This window comes from Calidris pugnax, unplaced genomic scaffold (genome assembly GCF_001431845.1).
Source record: "Calidris pugnax isolate Ruff unplaced genomic scaffold, ASM143184v1 scaffold44, whole genome shotgun sequence".
Lineage (NCBI taxonomy): Eukaryota > Metazoa > Chordata > Aves > Charadriiformes > Scolopacidae > Calidris > Calidris pugnax.
Genome location: NW_015094506.1, coordinates 19509745 through 19530175, shown reverse-complemented (window position 1 = coordinate 19530175; position 20431 = coordinate 19509745). Strand labels below are relative to the sequence as shown.

The following is a 20431-nucleotide window of genomic DNA, read 5'->3' as shown; positions in this document are numbered from 1 at the left end:
GAGAAGGAGGTAATGATATTAATGTGATCTGGCACTGACATGTCAATATCTTCCAGTGCAATTTGAAGCAATTGCATCACATCTAATTGACATTCTGCTGTCTTATTACATTTCTTAATACATCGTTCTACACGATACTACATTTACTTCAGCAGTGATTGTGGAGGTTTGTCTTAAATGCCCGACTGGTTTGTGTACACTGGAAATATTTATTTTCTTTAGTTTCTGCAAATTTAACCTCTTAACTTGTATTTCCAGCTAAAGAACTTTATAAGGAGTTACGAAGAGGGAGCTGCTGCCTCTTTCTCTCGTGCTGTGGAAACAGTGGAAGCCAATGTGCGATGGCAAAGGCTTTATAAGGAAGAACTATTCCAGTGGTTAAGAAAATCCTTGACACACTAATCTGTCTTTCCAGACAACCATTTAACATGAAGCTCTGCAAGAGGAAGAGGAGACATTTTAGAAGTGTTCAACATTAAAATCATGAAGACAAGATCAGATTGCAGGGAGAAGGGTTTTTTCCTTTTTTTTAAAAAAAAAAGTGGGATTTTTTTTTTTTACACTGGGCTCTTGTGAAATTGTCAAGAAGCTTTTCAGAAGAGAAGATCATGAATGCTTGTGAAATCCAGTCCTCGATGTACACAGCCAAACATGATATTGTGGTGCATGTAAATGTTGAAGAAAAACAAACAAAAACCCCTTCAAAGACTATTTTGTGCATGCTTCTACTGTCCCTGCCTATATTCTAGCATGCTTATGTATAACAGCCACATTTTGTATGTGAGTTCAAGTTACATCAAAGATGGGCATTATACAAAGCACAAAAGACTATCTATGACAATCAGTGTTGCAGTGAACAAAAGGAAAGGAAGGAAAAGGAAATGCAGAAGGCTTCCAGTTTGGGGCAGTATGAGATGTAAAGTCAGCTTTCCCGCTAGCTGCCAATTAGTCGACCCTCAGATTGTCTCTTCATGATTACAAAGTCATTTCTTGAGTTGCCAGTTGTTGTATCTGCGGTCTCCATATTCCCATATTTCAATGAGCAGCATAAAGAGCAAGGAGACAGAAAAAGATGGGGGGAAGAGAGAAAATGAGAATGAGAGAGAAGGACAGGATCCATGTATTATAATTATATACATTTTTTCACTGCTGGAACAGTGTAGTTTTAGCTGTGAACGTGTGTCTGAGGGGAGCTTTGCATTGATTGCACAGAATCCAGAGCCACCTCTTCTCGGCGATTTTACAAGGCAGTGGTATTCACAACAGATCACCCAACCTGTGCAGTAATAAGTTATGCAGCTGATACTGCACAATTCTTATAAATAAACATAGGATTCACATGGAAATTAGCAAACAGAGAGAATACTTTGCATGCAAAGACACAAAATTAACTGATTTATTATGATAGACAGGTCAGATTCTCTATGTGGGCAATACTGTTGCAAATATGGGATGCACAATTTATGACCACTTAGAAAAGTGAAATATGGAGAAAGAGGGGTGTGGGGGTGTGTTTATTTGTGCTGGCTAATACTGAGAACATGGTTTTCTTTCTGTTTCCTTGTATTTCACATAGACTATTCTGGATGAGTGATGCTTTGCTTAATCATACATTTGTTTCTTTTTTTCTTAGTCTCTAATCTGAAAGATCAGTGATACAGTGGAACTGCTATGTGTACAGTAACCATCTGGATAAAACTGATGCAGGCCAAATACTTGCCCATGTTTGTACCATGGAGACCCCCTCACCCCCAAACTATGGAGAGTTTTCAGGAGGCAGATTGCAGCAGCTTCAGAGGCGAATGTAGATGTACGAATGTGTTCGTACATGTGTAGATGTGTTTCTTTATCCCATCCCAGCTTATCACAACCATCCAGCCACATCATGGCCCTGTACATTGGCCAGCAAAATAAAGAATAGCCATTTTATCTGGTTGTTTCCTTCACAGGGTGTGGAAGTTACCAATGTGCTTTACAGTTGCAGTTGCTTATCCCCAGTAAGTTGTGAATTGAAACATTAGTGCAAAAAGAACCAAACCAGATATTATCAAAGTTGTGCAGACGGTGGTGTTTTCTGGGCTCTGATTCCCATGGTACCCTGCTCCTCAAGAACTAGTAGACACATCATGTAACTAAGCTGTCATACCCATCTTGAGCCTGTCATTTTGTGTCTTTTGCTGTTCAGAGGGTGCTGTTTGAGAATTGGGTGCTTGAAATCCTTGTGTGGGCATTGGCTCCACTGTTTGGTGCTGTGTAGCACCACATGTTACCTTGGCCACATATAGCCAGAAAAAGAGGGAATCCTGTGCTCTTGTACTGTTAACTCTTTGCCTTATCGTAAGCCCTAAACCTTTGTGCTGTGTTGCAATGCTAATGAATCTAATGCCCAGAGACATTATCATGCCCAAGTTGAGTGAAATCATCCTCCTCCTCATATGTATTTTACCTACCTCACAGGGGTGTTGTGAGGCTTGACTAATGTTAGCAAAGCACTTGAATATTCTCTGATGAAAGGCCTATAAAAGTGCAAAGTATTATTTTATGTGGTTGACCAAACTCAACCTCAATGCCAGTATGTAGCGTCACATTTTTAATTTCTGCTGAACATAATCACATGCAGATTTGTTATAATAAAGAAGCAAGCCAAATATTCTTTAATACAACCTCTCCCCTGTAATGAAGCCCAAAATAGTGATATCCAAAGAATTTGCAGAAATCCAAGCCCTCAAATGTGAATTGTTTTGAGGGTTTCAGAGAAAAGAAGTGTGCGTGATGGTCTGTCCCTTTGCAGTTTTATTCAAGATTGTCTTTGATGACTTTTCTTTTTCAGCACCACAGATTCAACCACATACCTCCAGGAAGCACATAGAAGTTTCTGGTCTTTCTGTTGATAAAGGGCAGGCTAACGATACATTCCAAAGTTGAAAGTTTATTTTAGCCTGTGTATTTTGCACAGTGCACAGAAATTTCCACTGTTGCTCATTTGAATTGAAAGTCTTGCACATTTAGCAGGTGTTGGATGTAAATTGATATTTTAGAGGCCTTGAGCAACTGGTCTAACACAGATACCAAGCCCGAGATGTACCTGTTAATACATAACTATTCATGCATTGCTAATAATTGCTGTATTCTAGTAATGCTCATATTACTTCTATAGCTAAAGTTGAGCTGGCCTTTCCATTATAATTCCCTATTCTTTTATTTTTTTTTATACTTTGTATTTTGCGTCTCACACTGAATCAGGTTAAAATTTAAATGGATTAAGTCCAACAAAACTATAGCTGTTTTCTACAATATTCAACCACCCTGCATTAAATTTTATGTCTTTAGAAACTTTTTTTAATAAGAACCTCCACGTAGCTGTGTGTTAAAGAACAGTTGATACCTCATGGAAAACTCTAATACAGTCCGCTTAGAAAAATCTATTTATCTTATTGATTTTCTTTCTCCTTTTCCAGTCCTTTTCTTCCTTTGTCCTCATCTAAAGATTGGCCCCATTTTTATAATTTGGATTGTGATTAGGAAGCCAAATACCCCAAACTTGTCAGCATTTTCAAATCCAGGATTTAATATTGTCCTTTCTAGTGAGAGGAGATGCTGCAAAATGTGGATCCAATGTGGATGGGGACCTCACCCAAGCCCTGGGCATCATTTTGTAGAGATTTGATGAAGCCTGTATCTTTAATCAACCTTTGTATGACTCAGGATCCTTTGCAGTTATTAATTGTCATGGCTTACTTAAGCATATAGGAAGACATATGAATAGACACGATGTTATGCCAGCATACCAATATGCCTATTGTAAAAATACTTGTTATATTTTTATAACATCATCCACTATGAAAATCCCAGACTGTTACTTTGTGACTGATAGAATTATTCATGTGTGCACTGCTAATAGCTGTTAAAATGATAGTAGGTACTAGTTTTGACTAGGACAGAACAATGTGAAAACATTCTTCTGAAATTAAATGTCACTTCTGCTGTAACTGGGAGTTTTTGGACATTGATTTTGATGAAAAATACTTAATATATCCTTAAGTACATCCAAATTTGTGACCTTTGATTATCTTTTCAGTCAATATAGCAAGAATTCTGATAGTACATTGGAAACTGAAGGTGAATTTTGTGTAGCTTTTGGGCTGTTGTGTATATGCCACTGAGCTTTAGAGTGCCAAAGGAAATATCTCCACTGATGCAGAAGGGTGCTTTCACAGCAAAGATCCTGAACCATACAATTAAATTCTTAGTAGTAAAGAATAATAAAAAAAGAAAATTATATATTTCTATATTCATATGAAAAATCTTCTGTAGAGATAATTTTCCCATAAAATGTCAGTAAGTCTGATTATTTAAATAGAATGTAGCGAAGACAATATTTGCAGATGAGGATGCCTTTGTTTAGGTACCCGCATAATAAGATTTTGGTTTTCTGTGTGATCGTAGCTGATACTGAAGTCAATGAAAATAGACTTTGAATCAAATGTGCAACTTCCTCTTTGAGGCAAAGGGATGTGGCTTTGAAAGCTGTTTAAGTGTATAATTGACATACCACCACTTCTGTTGTGAATACTCCCCATGTCGGGTTCCCTGCCCTAAAGCAGTGTTTATAGCCATAGTGTCAGCATGAGCATGAAGGAGTCAAAGAGACCATCCTGCTTCTGAGCAGCCTGGAGAGAGCCTGTTTGCCCAGTGCTGGATGGAGCAGTCCAAACGCTGCTGGCTGCATCATCCGCCGCTGCCACCAGCTTACCCAGGTCAGGAGGGCAGCTGGGAATCACTGAAGTGCAGAGGGGCTCCATCCAGGTTTCTCTCAGCTGGACAGGAAGGACAGAAGGTCCTTTTGCTGGTTATGGGTTGTGGATTGTCTTCAGAGGTTATTGTTGTTGCCTTCTGCTCACAGTTAACAAAGGTCAAGCTAGTGAAGCTGCATTGTGCAGAAAAACCTAAATCCCCACTCTCTGGTCATCCCAACTGGAAAACATTGACCAAAATATTTGTAAAGGTCTAGAATGTTATAATGCCCATTCTTCAGAATTAATTTCACACAGTCAAATATTTTCAATTTTCAAGTATGCGTAAGAACACAGTCTTTTCCTTTATGATATTTTTATAAATGTTGAAAATGCGCCATGAGTTTCTTGGGCCTTTTTTTTTGACAAATAGCTTAGAAGGATGTCACTACAAATTATTTGTGGTAATAATAGTAACAATAGTCATTACTGTACTAATACCATCCAAAAAATCAGAGGTATGTACAAACCTGTATGGCACTAGTGACTGTGCAGTTCCCTTTTTGCATATAAAACTGTAAAAAATTGGCCACTGTGTTTCCCATGTGATTGCAGAGTCTTCTGCCTATCTTAAAACCAGTACTGAAACCCAGTGAAACCATTCTGACTCAAGCAAGTAGTCCATATTGACATAAGCAATTTAGTTTTCCATGAGAAGTAAGGGGAAAAGGGAGTGCTATGTGTAAGGATTTTTTACCAAAGTAAGGCCATGTGCCCTAGTTGGAGCAGAATTTCAAAATCAAATATATTTTGAAAAAGATGGTTGAACTTAGCTCCATCTCTTCTTTATGCTGGCAGTGGAGGGTAGAGGAGGACTTCAGAACAGGCTCACATGATAATGCAGTTGAGGTTGGATTTTATAGAACAGGTATGGAGCCAGTTTCACTGAGATGTGTTCAAGGAGAATGAGCCATGGGAACAAGTGGTGTGGGTCAGACCCAACGTCCTTTCTCAGAAGAAAACCAACCTTTGTATTTGGCTGATTTGTAACTAGTGAATTAAGTGTGAATTTGCCAAGCGGCATTTCTGAATGTTTTGCTTCTTTTACGTGCACTGTTTCCTAAGGGTGTCAGGGCGATGTTGGTAGAGAACACGGCGCCAAGCAGCATTGTGAGAGCAGAGGGGACTGTGATGCAGCTGGTAGTCACGAGCCAGGAGGCTTTAGCCAGAGTGTCCCAACCTTTCCTGGACAGCATCGCGTGGATTTACCTGGTAAGGAGTAGCCTTGCTGCGACGGATGAGGCCAAGAGCCAAGATGCAGTCTCAGTTCTCGGCGACATGTTCCAGTCCACTAAATATGTTCATTTCTGTAATTTCAAAATAACCTGTAGCCAAACTGCCGGCACGTGTGCGGCCGCAGATCCAGCGCTGGCACACAGAGAGGTAGATCCGTTGAAGTGACTGATGTGAACTGCAGCTGAGGATCTAACCCATCGCTTTCCAAACAGCCCCCCGAGGTGACGCCTGGGCTGGTGTACAGGGTGTTTCGCATATTTGTGTCTGTGTTTCGGTAGCACATATTGGATGATGGATGTTTTTTGTTTTCCTTTTGCTTTTTGTTAGAACAATACTTTGCGGTCAGTTCAAATGTGATAAAGCTTTATAATACGTTTGGAGAACTGCAGAATGCTGTACTGTGAAGAGTGTGGCTACTACCCTCTCCTTTTCCTGCAAACACTAGATTTCAGCAGAGATGGACTTCACTGAACTTAGACACTCTGTGAAAAAAAATAATATTCTGACAGTTTCTAATGGAAACATCATTGTAATTACTGTATAACTACCCTGTACAAAGACAGCTTTATTATATGTGTAAATGTAATTTTGCTATGTTGTTTTTATGTTTGAGGGACAATAGGCTTTGGTGTGGGTGAGACGTATAGCCTTATAAAAACAGAGATTGTAGCTCCCTGTCTGATGTTTTACTGAAAGGTGTTCAGTTGCTCTATTTTTGCAGAAGATAAAACATAAACCAGTTCCCTGAAAACTAATGACCTATTCCACTACACACACGTCAATGACATAAATGGATCATACTATTAAAAATAAAGGCTTGATAATAAATTGCATTATTTTCCCAAGAGACTCCACATGTAAGATCTTTTGACACCTTAAGAAGAGAGTCCTGCAGCTACTAATGCTGATTATAATGGATGAGTCCCTCTATTAAGTCTGTCTCAGCCTTAGATTAATTCTGAATACTGTAATTAGAAGAACGTATTTTTCCATCACTTCTCAAATCTGTACTCTTTGGAATTCAGTTCTTTGTCAGATAAGAGATGGAGCTGGCTCAGTTGAGATACAGTTCGCCAATGGTTTCACACAAATGAGCCTTTGCAAGATCAGAATGCCGTCTTCATTTAGAGGAAATATAGATCATTGCATAGTTGCTTCTCTACGTACCATACATAACGGGCATGTATAGCTTCTAATTCAGGACCGTTTTTCTTTGACAAAGCTTTCATTGGTTCCTTGTATTTATGGCTGTTACTCAAAAGGTTCAACTGGGCAAAGCAGTTGAACATAGGCAGGGTGTGAGGCTGTGTTGACCACGACTCGGCCGCTTCTGTAGGTGCGTGGGTTGTCCCCCTGATTTCTGTGGGGTTAATCAAGTGCTTCAAACTGTGCATCAAATCATGCATCTGGCTGAAACAGTCTTTCTGGAGAGTGACTTAGGTTGAAACCTGTTTCTGCACAGGTTTTAGGTGCAGGATATGGTGATGTGTTTTTGCTGAATTTGAAATCACAACTTATTTTATATAGAGCCAATTGCTCTTCTCTCTTTTCTTTTTTTTATAGGAAAGCATATATTTTGCGTATAGAGGGGAGATGCTAACTGATTCTCAGTATATCTAAAAATGCCAAATTTAACAAGGTTTTTGATTTATTGTTTGAAGCATCCTAGGATTTGAGAATAAAACCAGAAGTATTCTTACAGGGTTAATTAATAGATATTGAACTAAACAGCAATTTAAACCACTAGCCAAATAAAATACATAAATTTCTGTTACGGTTTACCAGAAAAATGTTTTTCTGTGGTATGCCTTTAAAAATTACACCATAAATATGGGGCTGCTATGTGTTCAACATAAAATTTTTATTCCACCCTACCTAAGGACTGAGTCAATGGATTTTTTTTTTAAATGAGAAACTTTATCTTCTGTATTTTAAGCAGAACAAATTTGAATTTTGTCTCTGATAATAAAATTTTGTATAGTAATGTGTAATTCATCACTGTCTTAATTTTCTGACGTGGAGACATGGCTAAGATAAATAATACCCAGCCTTTTGATTATCTTCCTATTTCACTTGAGATAACAGTTTAATAATGCTGAATAGATACACTGAGGTTTTACAATGAAAAATGTGCAAGAAAAAGTGTTTTTTGACGTGAGGAATTTTTCAAAACATATTAAAATCCTGGGACTAGTAGAAAGCAGAGACCCACAGAAAATATAAAATTTGGACTCGGAAGTACTCCAAGGTGCTCCAAGACTAACAGGACTGAGACTGGAATAGAGAGAAAAGTCTATCTTGTGCTTTTCTAATTATGTAAATTTTGAATAAATAGAAAAGATCTTTTCATTGGTAAAAGTGATTTCAACTGGAATGCAGTTCAAATGACTTTTTAATAGAGTCCTTGAATTCAGGCTATTATTTTCCTTTTTTGAAGAACAGTTTTCAGTAACAATGAGATGTGAAATATGTGCAATTATTTACCCATTGGATACAATCATGTTCCCACTGAAGTCAATTGGAGCTTTGACATTGACATTACTGGGAGTAAAAGACAACCCTGTATTTTTCAAAATATACCTTTCAATGCTAGAATGTCTTTTTTCTTTAACAATAAAGATGTTTTCTTCTCTACTGCACATTTTCGTCTACTGAGAAGCCTAAGGGAATTTTTAAGGTCCTGATTTTGCAAAGTGCAGCATTGATGCTTTGAGCACAGATAAACAGAGCTGGGACCTAAATGGCTGAGTTTATGGTACCCTGCCATTAAACACTTCCCTGTGTGATACTGGGGCTAGAATTCTGACCATCCTATATGCGTGTGTCAGTAGAGTATGGAGACATACACCCTCATACTTCTTTTTCCTGACTCCAAGGCTGGAGCAGGAGTTCAGGAGGCCCAAGGAGGTGGCTTGGGGGCCAATGGAGAGCTTTTCACATAAAGAGGGGGTACTAGTATGTAGGATGAAATATGGAAGTCTAGGGTGTGCTGCCCCCAAAAAGGGCTTTCTCCCTCCCTTTTCTGCTACATAGACCTCTCTAGGAGTGTTGAAACAGCTGAGACAAGCACACAGCCACCTTGGAAGCATCCCTGGGAGAGGAGGCAGGACGTGAGAGAGGGGGAAGTGGCGCTTCTCTCTGAAATCCCAGTGGCAGCACATCTCCTAATCAGACATCAAAAAGAACATGCTTGTTTCTTCCCCAGTGCAGCCACTGCAATCAGCAGCACTTCAGTCAGTGGCTGAGCTGCTTTCAAGTTGAACATTTTCATACAAGACCAAATGAAGAGCTGTTTATTTGCTCTCGGCTCAGTGTCTTCAGTAAGAGCAGAACTTTAAAGGCAGCCATTTGCTTTGAAAGCTCCACAGCTGAGCTGGAGGGAGTAGGAGGGAGCGAAGTTAGAGCTTTTGGTTTGTAAATTGACTTAGGAGTATTTGCTGTCTTAATAACAGAAAATCAGGTTTTGCTGACTAATTCCCTGCTTCCTCCTATTCCTAGCAAAAATAATCTAGCTTCCTTTAAGCTGCACCTTCAGTTTAGAAGCCACCATGCAGAGTCCCACTGCTATCATAGCCACTCTGACTCCTGCATACTGAAAGGACCAAGGCCTCCGAAGTGGAAAGAAATGATTCAGTGAGCTGGTGATAATCCTGGCTTTGCTGAGAACCAAGCACATAAACCCCAATGTTAGGGAAACAGTATTGAGAACAACATATTTGATAGCCAAGTATATCATAGATGGGATGGGAAAATGAGTACAAAGGTTGTTGTCAGAAAAGTATAATGAAGGTAAGGCTGAAATGATGACGGTGAAATAATGAGGTAAGGTGAAATGAGGTAAATAAGGTAAGGTGAAATAATGAGGATGTGCTTGGGAAATTAAAGACTCATTATGTTCAAACTTAGTCTTTGAGCTAACAGCCGTATCTTCTGTGGCCAAAATTTAATTAAAGAGAAATTGCGAATGGTTAAAGGGGGGGACCCTACTAGTGGTTGTTTTTTGCATCTTGGGGATGATGCCAAACTACAGAAATTCCTGTGTACTGAATATAGCCCTTACTGTACTGTATGTCTGTGACAATTTGTCCTAAGTCAACCCATTAGAATTTTGACTAATGGTGCAAGCTGAATGAGAACTGCATGGTGAGACTTGATCCTCAGGTACACCTCCCACGCGTCACCTCCTCCCCTTTCTGTCATAGTGCCACTGCTCTTCTTCTCAGCCACAGCAGCTGTAGGAACAGCAGGTAGAGCCTGAGTGTGTTAAGTATGGTTTTGCCTTTGTATCGTCTTGCTTCTCAGCAGTAGTTAGAGGGCTGCAATGAAGAAACCAGGGCAGAAGGATCTAAGTGGCCTAAGATCACAGTGCTACCCATCCTGTTTGTGATTCACCGAAGTGCCTCACTATCTGCCAAAGTAACAGCATTAGGACTTAAGACCTAGTATAGCTCTTCATTTTGGAAGTATTGAACACGATGTTAATTATTCACTGTACTGCTACAACATTACTTCTAGCAAGCATCTTTTTGCTTCTTGAACTTACTCAGGAATCACTTTTGTCTGTTACACTTAGCGTCATTTTTGACCTGCTCATTGCAGAAGGTTAAGAAAAAGAAAGAGGAGGAAGAGGGGGAGGATAATGAGATGCTATTACATGACATGTCTATTACAGTAATTCATTTCATGTGGCACAGAACTGTTTCCAGTGATAAATGCATGTTCCTGGTACAATTATGAGATGTACCTTGAACTTTTCAACAATAAAACTGTTAAAAGGTTGCAATAAGAACAAGCACAAATGTGAATCCATCCCTTAAAAAGATGAAATAACTCAAAAATATGATTTTAATAAATGGTATTATTTTCAGAGATGCACTTTTAGATCCATTAACTGTTTATAGTTAATAAAAATAGTGTATATTGTTTCCGCTCTACAAGTATGGCTGTAACACATTTTTTCCCATCCTACTCAATTGCTTAGCCGACTGACACATTTCAAATCCATTTCTATGGAGGTTAGAGTAATGGTGTCATAATAGAAGTCTTAGCACAAAATCAGCATGTATTTCCATATGGACAAGTAGAAATCAGAGCAGTTCTTTCCCTTTCAAATTGCCTATAAGGTTTTGGGTGGTTGATATCAAAAGCAGGTTAAGCCAAGCAGGAAAGTGGCCCCAAGGCAAATAAGTTACTCCAAAGGAGAACACATCATCTTAGAAAGCAGAGGCACTTAGGGGAGGGGGAAGGGGGTCTTTCTTGATCATTTTCTGAAGATTTGTGCAGCTGTAAAGGACAAGTGGAGGAAAACCACAACAAGTTGGAACAAATTAACACAAAGGTAAGACACAAGCAAGAATCAAGACTGTGCCTCTGAGAAAAGCTTACAGAGAAGGCACTTTGGGCTAAATCCTGAATTAATAGGCTGAAAAAAAAATCTTTGGAGGGGTATTTCACATCACAAGGTTTAATTCAATCCCAAGCAGTTACAATAATCTCTAGTGGAACTACTGTGATAGGAGAGAGCTTAAGTTTTCATGTTAAAAAGTGTTCACTGGCCGATGTCGTAAGATTAATGAAACACGTGCATTTTAAAACATTCTTTCTGTAGTTACCAACAAGTGTAAGACAAGTTATTTCTCCTTAAGATAAACACTGGGTAATGGTTACCTCTAAATGTGGTGGGTTTGAGAAGCATTAAAAGTCTCTTATTGGGACTGGTCTAGGCTGGTGGGCCAGGAGCCTTGGCTAGGATTTCACCTGGTTTGCTGTGCAACTACAGACTTTTCCTTTTAGTTTCAAGACACTGTAGGCCATAAGTTATATCATGTTTACTGAGTGCTTGTACCATATTAAAATATATGAACTGCTTAGGGGAAGCTCTTGCTTGAACTAAGATTAGTTCACAGAATTCAGTAGCAGATAAATGGTTGACTCAGGAATTTCTTTGTTCTCCTTATCACTGAGGGTATTTTTCAGTAACTCATAGTTCAGCCTGGGAAAAATAGTCAGATGAATAAAAAAAATGAAAGACAAAATATCAGGATCATGGTTCATAAAAACTATGTCTGCATCTATCTTTACATAATTCATTCTTCTGTGACCTTGCCCAATACCAAAATTTCAAAGGCATATATGAGGTTTGTATTTTACTATTTTTGTGTGCACAGTATGACACTAAAATAAAATGGGCAAATATTTAATTGATACAGCTGCATGGAATTTCTATGGAGGCTAAGTACTCAAAATTATGCATATAATAAGTGGGAAAATGAAGTTCATAGGTTTAAAATTTGGTGTGCAACTGCGATTACAATTTTAAAACCATTTCACTTGTGTTCAGCAATTGTACTTTGTAATAGGATATAAAATGGTGCTACACATTTTAAGTGTCTAAGTGATTTGTTTGGGCCATAAAAGGACAAAAGTCTACTACTTCATTCCTACATATGTTAAACTTTCAGTTTCTGCTGACCAGATACAAAACTGACAGGGCATAAAGGTACAAAATGCTAATGAAAAAATGAAGTAAAGAATGAGATTTGTTAAAACCAAGGGATTCAGTGAAATATGTAATGAGAACTGACTCTACAAACCAGCAGGTTAAGTGCAGGCATGTCCAGAGAAGTGGAAAAACCTGAATAAACAGAGCCGACTCACTTTTAGCTGAACAAGATAGAGTTTGCCTTCCTAGTAAGTAAGTATACACACAGTCTTTACATTGCGCTAGCAACTTCTAATTTGTATCAGAGTTGGTGACAGAAGAATTGTATCCACTGGTCTGAAGGCACAGCAGGACTGGGACTTCCATAGTAACGATTCAATTAATGTGCTATCCAGTCCTATTTTAGCAAAGCTAGAGAGATTTGAGCAGCTAAGACAAAGCAGTGCAGTACTACTTCCAAAGAGCCTGGTTCCTACAATATGTGTCAGATTTGCTAAGTTTAGTTGTCTACTAGATAGAAGTCTGCATCTGAGCTTGTTGTTGAGGATCCCTTAGTCAGTCTGGAGAAAAAAAAACAATAAAGCACATCATAAAATATGCAACTAATGCAGTAAGGTGGATAGAACAGGTGAATATAATGAATTTCAGTAGTAGGATAATGTGTGCAGGAGATTTTAAGGGATAAACTGAAGTGATTGATGAACTTCTTGGGAAAAAAGACTTCATTTGCTGTAAATGAAATTAGTAAATGATGTAAAACTCAGGGAGCTGGCCAGAACATGGAATGTAAAACAGTAACCATCAAACCAAGGGAGTCCCAGAAGGGCTTTTTTTTTTATTTTCCATAGGCCTCTGTCATCTGTGTTAGATCATAGAATCAGTCATGGAACAGTTTGGGTTGGAAGGGACCTTAAAGATCATTGGGTTCCAACCGCCCTGCCATGGGCAGGGACGCCTTCCATTAGACCAGGTTGCTCAAGGACCCATCCAGCCTGGCCTCGAACACATCCAGGGATGGGGCCTCCACAATTTCTCTGGGCAAACTGTTCCAGTGTCTCACCACCCTCACAGTAAAGAATTTCTTCCTGATATCTAATCTAAATCTCCCCTCTTTCAGTTTAAAACTGTTACCCCTTGTCCCATCGCTACACTCCCTGATAAAGAGTCCTCCTCCACCTTTCCTGTAGGCCCCTTTTAGGTATTGGAAGGTACCAGGTATCCCTGGAGCCTCTCTTCTCCAGGCTGAACAACCCCAACTCTCTCAGCCTGTCCTCATAGCAGATGTGCTCCAGCCCTCTGATCTTCTTTGTGACCTTCCTTCGGACTTACTCCAACAGGCCCATGTCTTTCTTATGTTGGGAGCCACATAGCTGGATGCAATAATCCAGGTAAGGTCTCACGAGAGCAGACTGGAGGGGTAGAATCACCTCCCTTGACCCGCTGGCCACTCTTCTTTTGATGCGGCCCAAGATGCAGTTGGCTTTCTGGGGTGCAAGCACACATTGCCAGCTCATGTTGAGCTTGTCATCCACTAGTACACCTGAGTCCTTGCCCTCAGGGCTTCTCTCAATCCGTTCTCCACCCAGCCTGTATTTGTGCTTTGGATTGCCGTGACTCAGGTGCAGGACACTGCACTTTGCCTTCTTGAACTTCATGAGATTTGCACGGGCCCACCTCTTAAGCCTGTCCAGGTCCCTCTGGATGGCACCCTTCCCTCCAGCTTGTCAACCCTGCCACAGAGCTTGAGAAGCAATATATCCTACTCAAAATATGTTTAAGGATATACACTGTCTTTTTTGACAGATGACAGTCCTCTGATAGCAAGTAATTGCTGTAAAGTTGATAAATGGATTCTTTCTTATATACTGAATTAAACCCAGATTTTTTTCCCACACATGTAGTATTTAGAATTTGACTGTTTCCTGATGACATTACTCAAGAATAGATATCAAGTAGTGCTTTTGGCTTAAACTAGCATAGCTCCTGAAGTATACCAAGGGCAGAGAGCAGATGCATTCTCTGAGCAAGGCTGAAGTTTGTTTTTGTCATGAATAATATAATTTTTTCCTGACTCTTTGATGCCATAGTAGGGGATATATTGTCTGAGACAGAAAATCCGTTATATTGTCTGGGTCTTTTCAGTTTGTAATGTCTTACATAGTAAAACCAGAAGTAATATCTGAACCCTATATAGTAGCAAACATAAGGTGATGCAATGATTTTCTTCACTGTGAAGGCAATTAGGAATAAGTTATGAACAAGGTGGTTGTAGCAAAGAAACCCAGTAGATTGTAGGAATCTAAAATAATAACAAAAGTGTTCATGGCTTTGGATAAAGGCATTGGACTGAAATGGGTTAAGATACCTCTTTAATCTGGGACAAGAAAAAAGCACCAGATAGTTGAGTACTTAGTGAAGAAAGATATCAAGAAAGAGGTATGGAAGTGGAACAGCACAGTACAGCATCGATAATCTGGAAATTATGGCTGTAGATGAACTGTTTCCCTTGAACAGGGAGGAAGCAGCTTCAGGCTTCACAGCCCCCACACACATTTCAAACCATTATTGGAAACTTAATATGCAAATGGCAAAATAGAAATGGAGGAATAGATTAAAACAATTATTACCTACCACTGGGCTTCAGAAAATTGAAGGTGCAAGAGACACAATGATTATATATACTTAGGCAGCCAGAGTATTGGTCTTTAATAAATCTAACTTTGATCATTAGAACACTAAAGAGTAAGTGTTGGGGAAAAAAGACATTTCTGGACTTCTGGAGGATAATGAAAGCAACAGCATTAAGTAGTGTGAATTTACCAAGTACAGATCTTGCAAAAGAAACTCCATGATTGCTTTTTTGATAGAATCGCAAAATTATTGGATGAATTCAGAGAAGTAGCTATCGTTTATTTGGATTTTAATAAAGCATTTGACAGCAGCTTTCAAAATTAATTCAGATTGGCCAGGGAACAAACATGTTCACATGGACTGAAGTTGACAGAAGAACTGTTACAAAAGATAATGAGAAGTGGCAATCTGTAAGACTTGGATGAGATATCTAGTGGATGCCTGGGCTTGTTCAAGTTTTAATATCTTCATTAGTGATTTCATAGAAAGGAAGGAAAAATCAGCCTCTTGATGAAATTTACAGTGTGAGGGACTTGTTAACAATAGTAAGGATGAGGAAATTTACAACATCCTACCTAAAGAATGGACTAATAAGGAGGAAAAAAGATTCACCTGGGAAAAATCATTCACAAACTCAGTTACTCAGTTGAATGGAGAAACCTGAATAGTGTCAGTGCAAAATAGTCAAGATGAGTTAGCAGAGCAAAAAAGGTACAAGTTTGCAATGAGTTATAGTAACACAATAAGCTAGTACCATTATGGGATCACATTGTAGTGCATAATGTCACTGTGTGAGGAGTAATAATCTTTGTCTACCAATTTTGGTTTGACTGCAATTGGACATGTTTTTCATTCTCAGAAAGAATTTAAGAAATAGGAAAGAATTCAAGAAATAGGAAAGAATTCAATATGAGAAATAAAAGAGGATTTAGGGAGATGGTATCTGATAGCTCTAATTAGATGTCTCAACTTGTTAATAAAATTAAGTCGTTGGTAAAGAGATTATGAAAATAAAAATTGTCTATATATTTATATGTACACTGAATAAGTATAAGATAACTAAGAAATAAGAGTAAATAGACTATGAGTAACCTAAATACAGTAAGGAAGAAGAAGTTTCTATGATTATACCTGAAGACAAGAGGAGTCCTAATATCTATAAGAGTATTTGCAATGTCATCTTGAATTATTTGGATCATATATGTGTTTAGTATTTGGATCCTTACATCAGCTGTGGCAATGCATACCTTTAGAGGAAATAAGAAGGGGAAGGAAGAGGCGCCATGGCTTAGCTATCCCAAATTTCTAGAATGAACAGGGTGAATCCTCCAGTAAGAATAATGGGATGAAGTTAAGAAAAAGAGTGTCAGATGCAGGTGAGTGGTGTGCAAGCGCCCTCTCAGTGTTTCCATTGACTCTCTAGTCTGGAAAACATTACAAAGACTAAATCGAAATCAACAGCGGGCCAGATTTACTGCTCCATCTCATCTTTAAATTTCTCCAGCTGCTGTCAGTTTGTGTCTTTAAAAGATGTTGGAAAAACATCAAACACCTTCACTCAGTAGCTAAAAGGTGTATAGATTGACATCTGCTGCTTGTAATGGATTGCTCCCACCTGCCAATAACAGAGTCACAAACACCTTGTTATCCTTACTGGGAGCTGCAAGGAGCATAGGGCATGGGAGGGTTTGGGCTTGCTGTCCCCCTACCAGGGCCTGGAATCAACTCATGACCAATCCTAGCATAGTGATTGTCAGAAGAGATGGCTTTAGGGTGAGTAATTATTGATAAGGAAATATAAAGCATGTAATTTAATTTTAATTTATTCCTGTCTTTAGCTTTTTTTGTGTGATTGCGGCTATACCTTGAAAAACTCTTACATGACTCTGATTTCTAATCCTCAAACTCTCACAGAAACAAATTATAGCAGTGCTCAGAAACTCACCCTATTGGTAATTGAAAGCACTTTGGGCATCTTAAAAATGAAATTTTGATGCATAGATAAATCTAGTGACACATTACAATATTGCCCTCTGAAAGTGTGCAAGATATTCCTGGCTTGCTGCATATTACATAACATAGCCATTAAATGCAGATTATCTTTCAAAGGAGAGGCAGAGATTAATGAGTCAAACGAAAATGATGAATTAAATGAGCCCGATCAGACACACTTACAAAATTAGCTAGCAAAGAATTCTATAGAAAAAAGAAATATTAGAGCTAGATTGCTCAAACACAATTTTAAGAAGTGTGGCAATGCATATAAACATACATTATCACATTATAGTATTCGTATTATATTCTATTTTTTTTTCTGTGAAATACGTAATGCAAAGACATTGCAGGCATTACTCTGCAAACAGCACCTTGGGCAAGAAAAAGGGTGACTGCCTTCTCCTAGATCAAGTAAGACTGCCAGATTCTGCACTGGCTCTTTCTCCAGTGGGGCTGGATACTTCAACAAATCCAGAAAAGTCTTCCCTTGCAGTCAAGCCAGATCAGAGCTATAAATCAAAGCTACTGATTTTCTCTGTGTCTTTAGGCAAATCATTTATCCTTAGCAGAATGCAAGTCATTTAGCCTTTGCATAATAATACTTTTCCCCCAAGGGATATTGGGAGGTCTGATTATTGAAAGGTGGGAAGAAGTTGGGATAGCCTTTCGTAGAAGCTGTTTTGTGAATACAAAGTTGTCCTGTTTTCACATGATATAGTGGTCAGGAAGATGGTGACTTGCTACTTACCACTCTTAATGCTTGTTCCCTGTTCATATCTGCTAACAGATTCCATTGTGTGTTGACAAGGCTGTTACTGATGCAGTTGGTATCCAGCTATCACTAATATTGATCCTGGAACAGAAGGTCAACCTCTTTATGTTCATGCAAAGTGTTCTAGAAAAGAACCACTTTCAATGCAACAGGGACACAACTTGCCTTCGGAGTAGTTCATGGGATCCCCAGACTTTGGAGGCACATCTGCCGACAGAGTGCAGTACTGTGGTCCCTCCAGCCTGGCTCACAGCCTGACCCAAAGCACGTTCCTTTCTACATCCCGTCTGTAATCAGCTTGTCAGATTAAGGGCTGCACTGCTTGCACTCCTTTCTCTTCCTCGGTACACACTGCTCTGTTTTCCCAGTCTCACCAATTAACATAATTAAGTTAAACAGCATTCTGAGCTTATCTGTAGGTTGTTCTGTTTCAAAAATAAAGGAGGGGTTTTGTGCCTGAAATCTTTGGGATTTTCTCCAAATCTATCAGTAGGCTGAATAAAAGATCTATTTCTGCCTACCAGCTTTGTACAGCTTTCATGCGGACAATCCTGGCTACAACAGCAGTATCTCTGCAAAAATTTACGAACTGTATATTCAGTGGAGACTACCAAGATGCCTTGCTGACACTACTTTAATTACCATATCATCTGATAAATGACTGCATAGCTTAGTGAGATTCCTTTGGTGAGGGAGATCAAGACACTGGCTCCACTAGACTGAATACAACCTCTTCACTTAATTTATGTAAATCTCTGAAATCAGTCATATCCCCAGCATATGTTTCTGGAACTTCATCCATCACCGTCATGATGTCTTTATCAGTTGATGCTAATACTGCTGTTTCTAGCTTGAAAGCTAAAAGATGATGTGAAAATTGATGGATAGATGAATAGTTGTACCCTGGAGATTTCTTATTCTTGATGGAGTTTGGGCTGACAGGTATGTGGTGAGTGAATTTGACAAAATCCTGACTGTGTTTGTAATTACATTCTCCATCCTTATTTTTAAAATAATTCAGTATTTACCATCAATGTTCCAAAATATTGTTGTAAAACAGCTGTGATCTATAACACTCTAACCAGAGCTTGAACTGAGAGTAATATATTTTCTGAAAATGGGCAATAGAAATCACTGGAGAAAATGAAATGAATTCGGATGCTTGATCACTAGCAGAGGCACTGGCCTTGGAGAATGTAACTCTAGCTAAAAAAAAGGAACATACAAGATCTATGTGTGGTTGTGCTGACTGCAGCACTGTTTAATTAACTTGGATGGCCGACCTTCCCGGATGCCTTCTAATGTGAGATTTTTGTCGTACTTTACAAAGAAGATGGAGAGGGCCCTGAGCAATGTCTCTGGAAGAGTCAACGCAGTCAAGGCAGGGTAAAAGCACCGCTGCTGTGATTCATATCTGCTGGCGGAGGGCTGGAAAAGGCTGTGGAAATAGCAGCTAACTTCTTCTTCTGATCCAACTTAGTTAATAGTATTTTTTGAGACTTTGATCCGTTACTCACCCAATTTCTGGCACTGCTGATTCCCCAGGAGTTCTTTTGTCCCTACAGCAGCCTGAGGGAGAGACCAGTGTAATTTCAGGACATCCCTACCAAATCTTTGCATGTTTTCCCTTGACAAAGATGGATACAAAGAAATGCAATGGCAGAGCACCTCTTCCAGACTTCTGGTGCTCTGCTTCAAGCCAGAGTGTCTTGACAAAGCAGCAATAATTTCAGTGGTTAGTGATCTCATGGGAAGAGCAGCACTGCCTGATCAGAGAAACACTTCAAAGTACTATCAAAATTATGATAATTCCTTCATTTATGAACTCTTTCTGGCTTCCTATCAAAGTGTATGCTTACACTGTAGTCGCACAAGTGTTATTATAGATAGCTCTAAGCTAACTATGTAGCTTTCATAAAAGGACAAATAAGCTGGTACTTTTCTGTACGCTGCCTCTGAACCAAGAAACTTCATACACTGCTCACAGGCAGCTCTCACGTGATGTTTACAATCTTTAGCTCATATTTCTAGTCTAATATAGTGTAACTTCATACTACGGTCATTTTCAAGTTCTTAATTGAATATTTCTTGTTCCAGAGCCTCCAGGGAAGACCCATGGCTAGAAATTACTCTCCTTGAGGTCTCACATGCAAATGCCATGATTTCAATGAATGCTGCTTCTGCTTCAGGGCAAATTCAAAGGTACGTTCTTTTGGGGGCTAATCTCCAAGGTCATTCATTCAGCTTTTGTGAAATAGAGAAAAGCCCTGGTCCCCATTTTCCTTTTGGAAGATGAACTCAACCCATTGGATATTTATAGCGTAAGCCAGCTAACAGCTGGTGAAGGCCATGGGATCAAGTCCAAACTTTCAAATGACAGTAGATGCCATCAGGGGCTGATGACTTCTTCCCTCTTCATATAATGGGAATACTGTGACTGTAGTCATTAAAATGTTCCCAGTGACTGACATTACCAGACAGAACCAATTCACTAAAATAATGTTATCTGCCTGCCAGAATAATATTTTAGAATATTTAATCATGAGCAACACATACAACAAT

The 20431-nt window shown here is 39.1% G+C and overlaps 1 protein-coding gene across 1 annotated transcript in view; it reads left to right on the top strand.

Annotated features, from left to right (window-relative positions):
- The window catches only part of TRHDE (thyrotropin-releasing hormone degrading enzyme), a 229830-nt gene extending 221810 nt beyond the window's left edge, over nt 1–8020 (top strand). The window contains exon 20 of the mRNA XM_014963319.1: nt 259–8020. Within this exon, the coding sequence (XP_014818805.1) occupies nt 259–402 (144 nt within the window). The 3' untranslated portion in view covers nt 403–8020. The remainder of the gene's footprint in view (nt 1–258) is intronic.
- Nucleotides 8021–20431: the final 12411 nt, after the last annotated feature.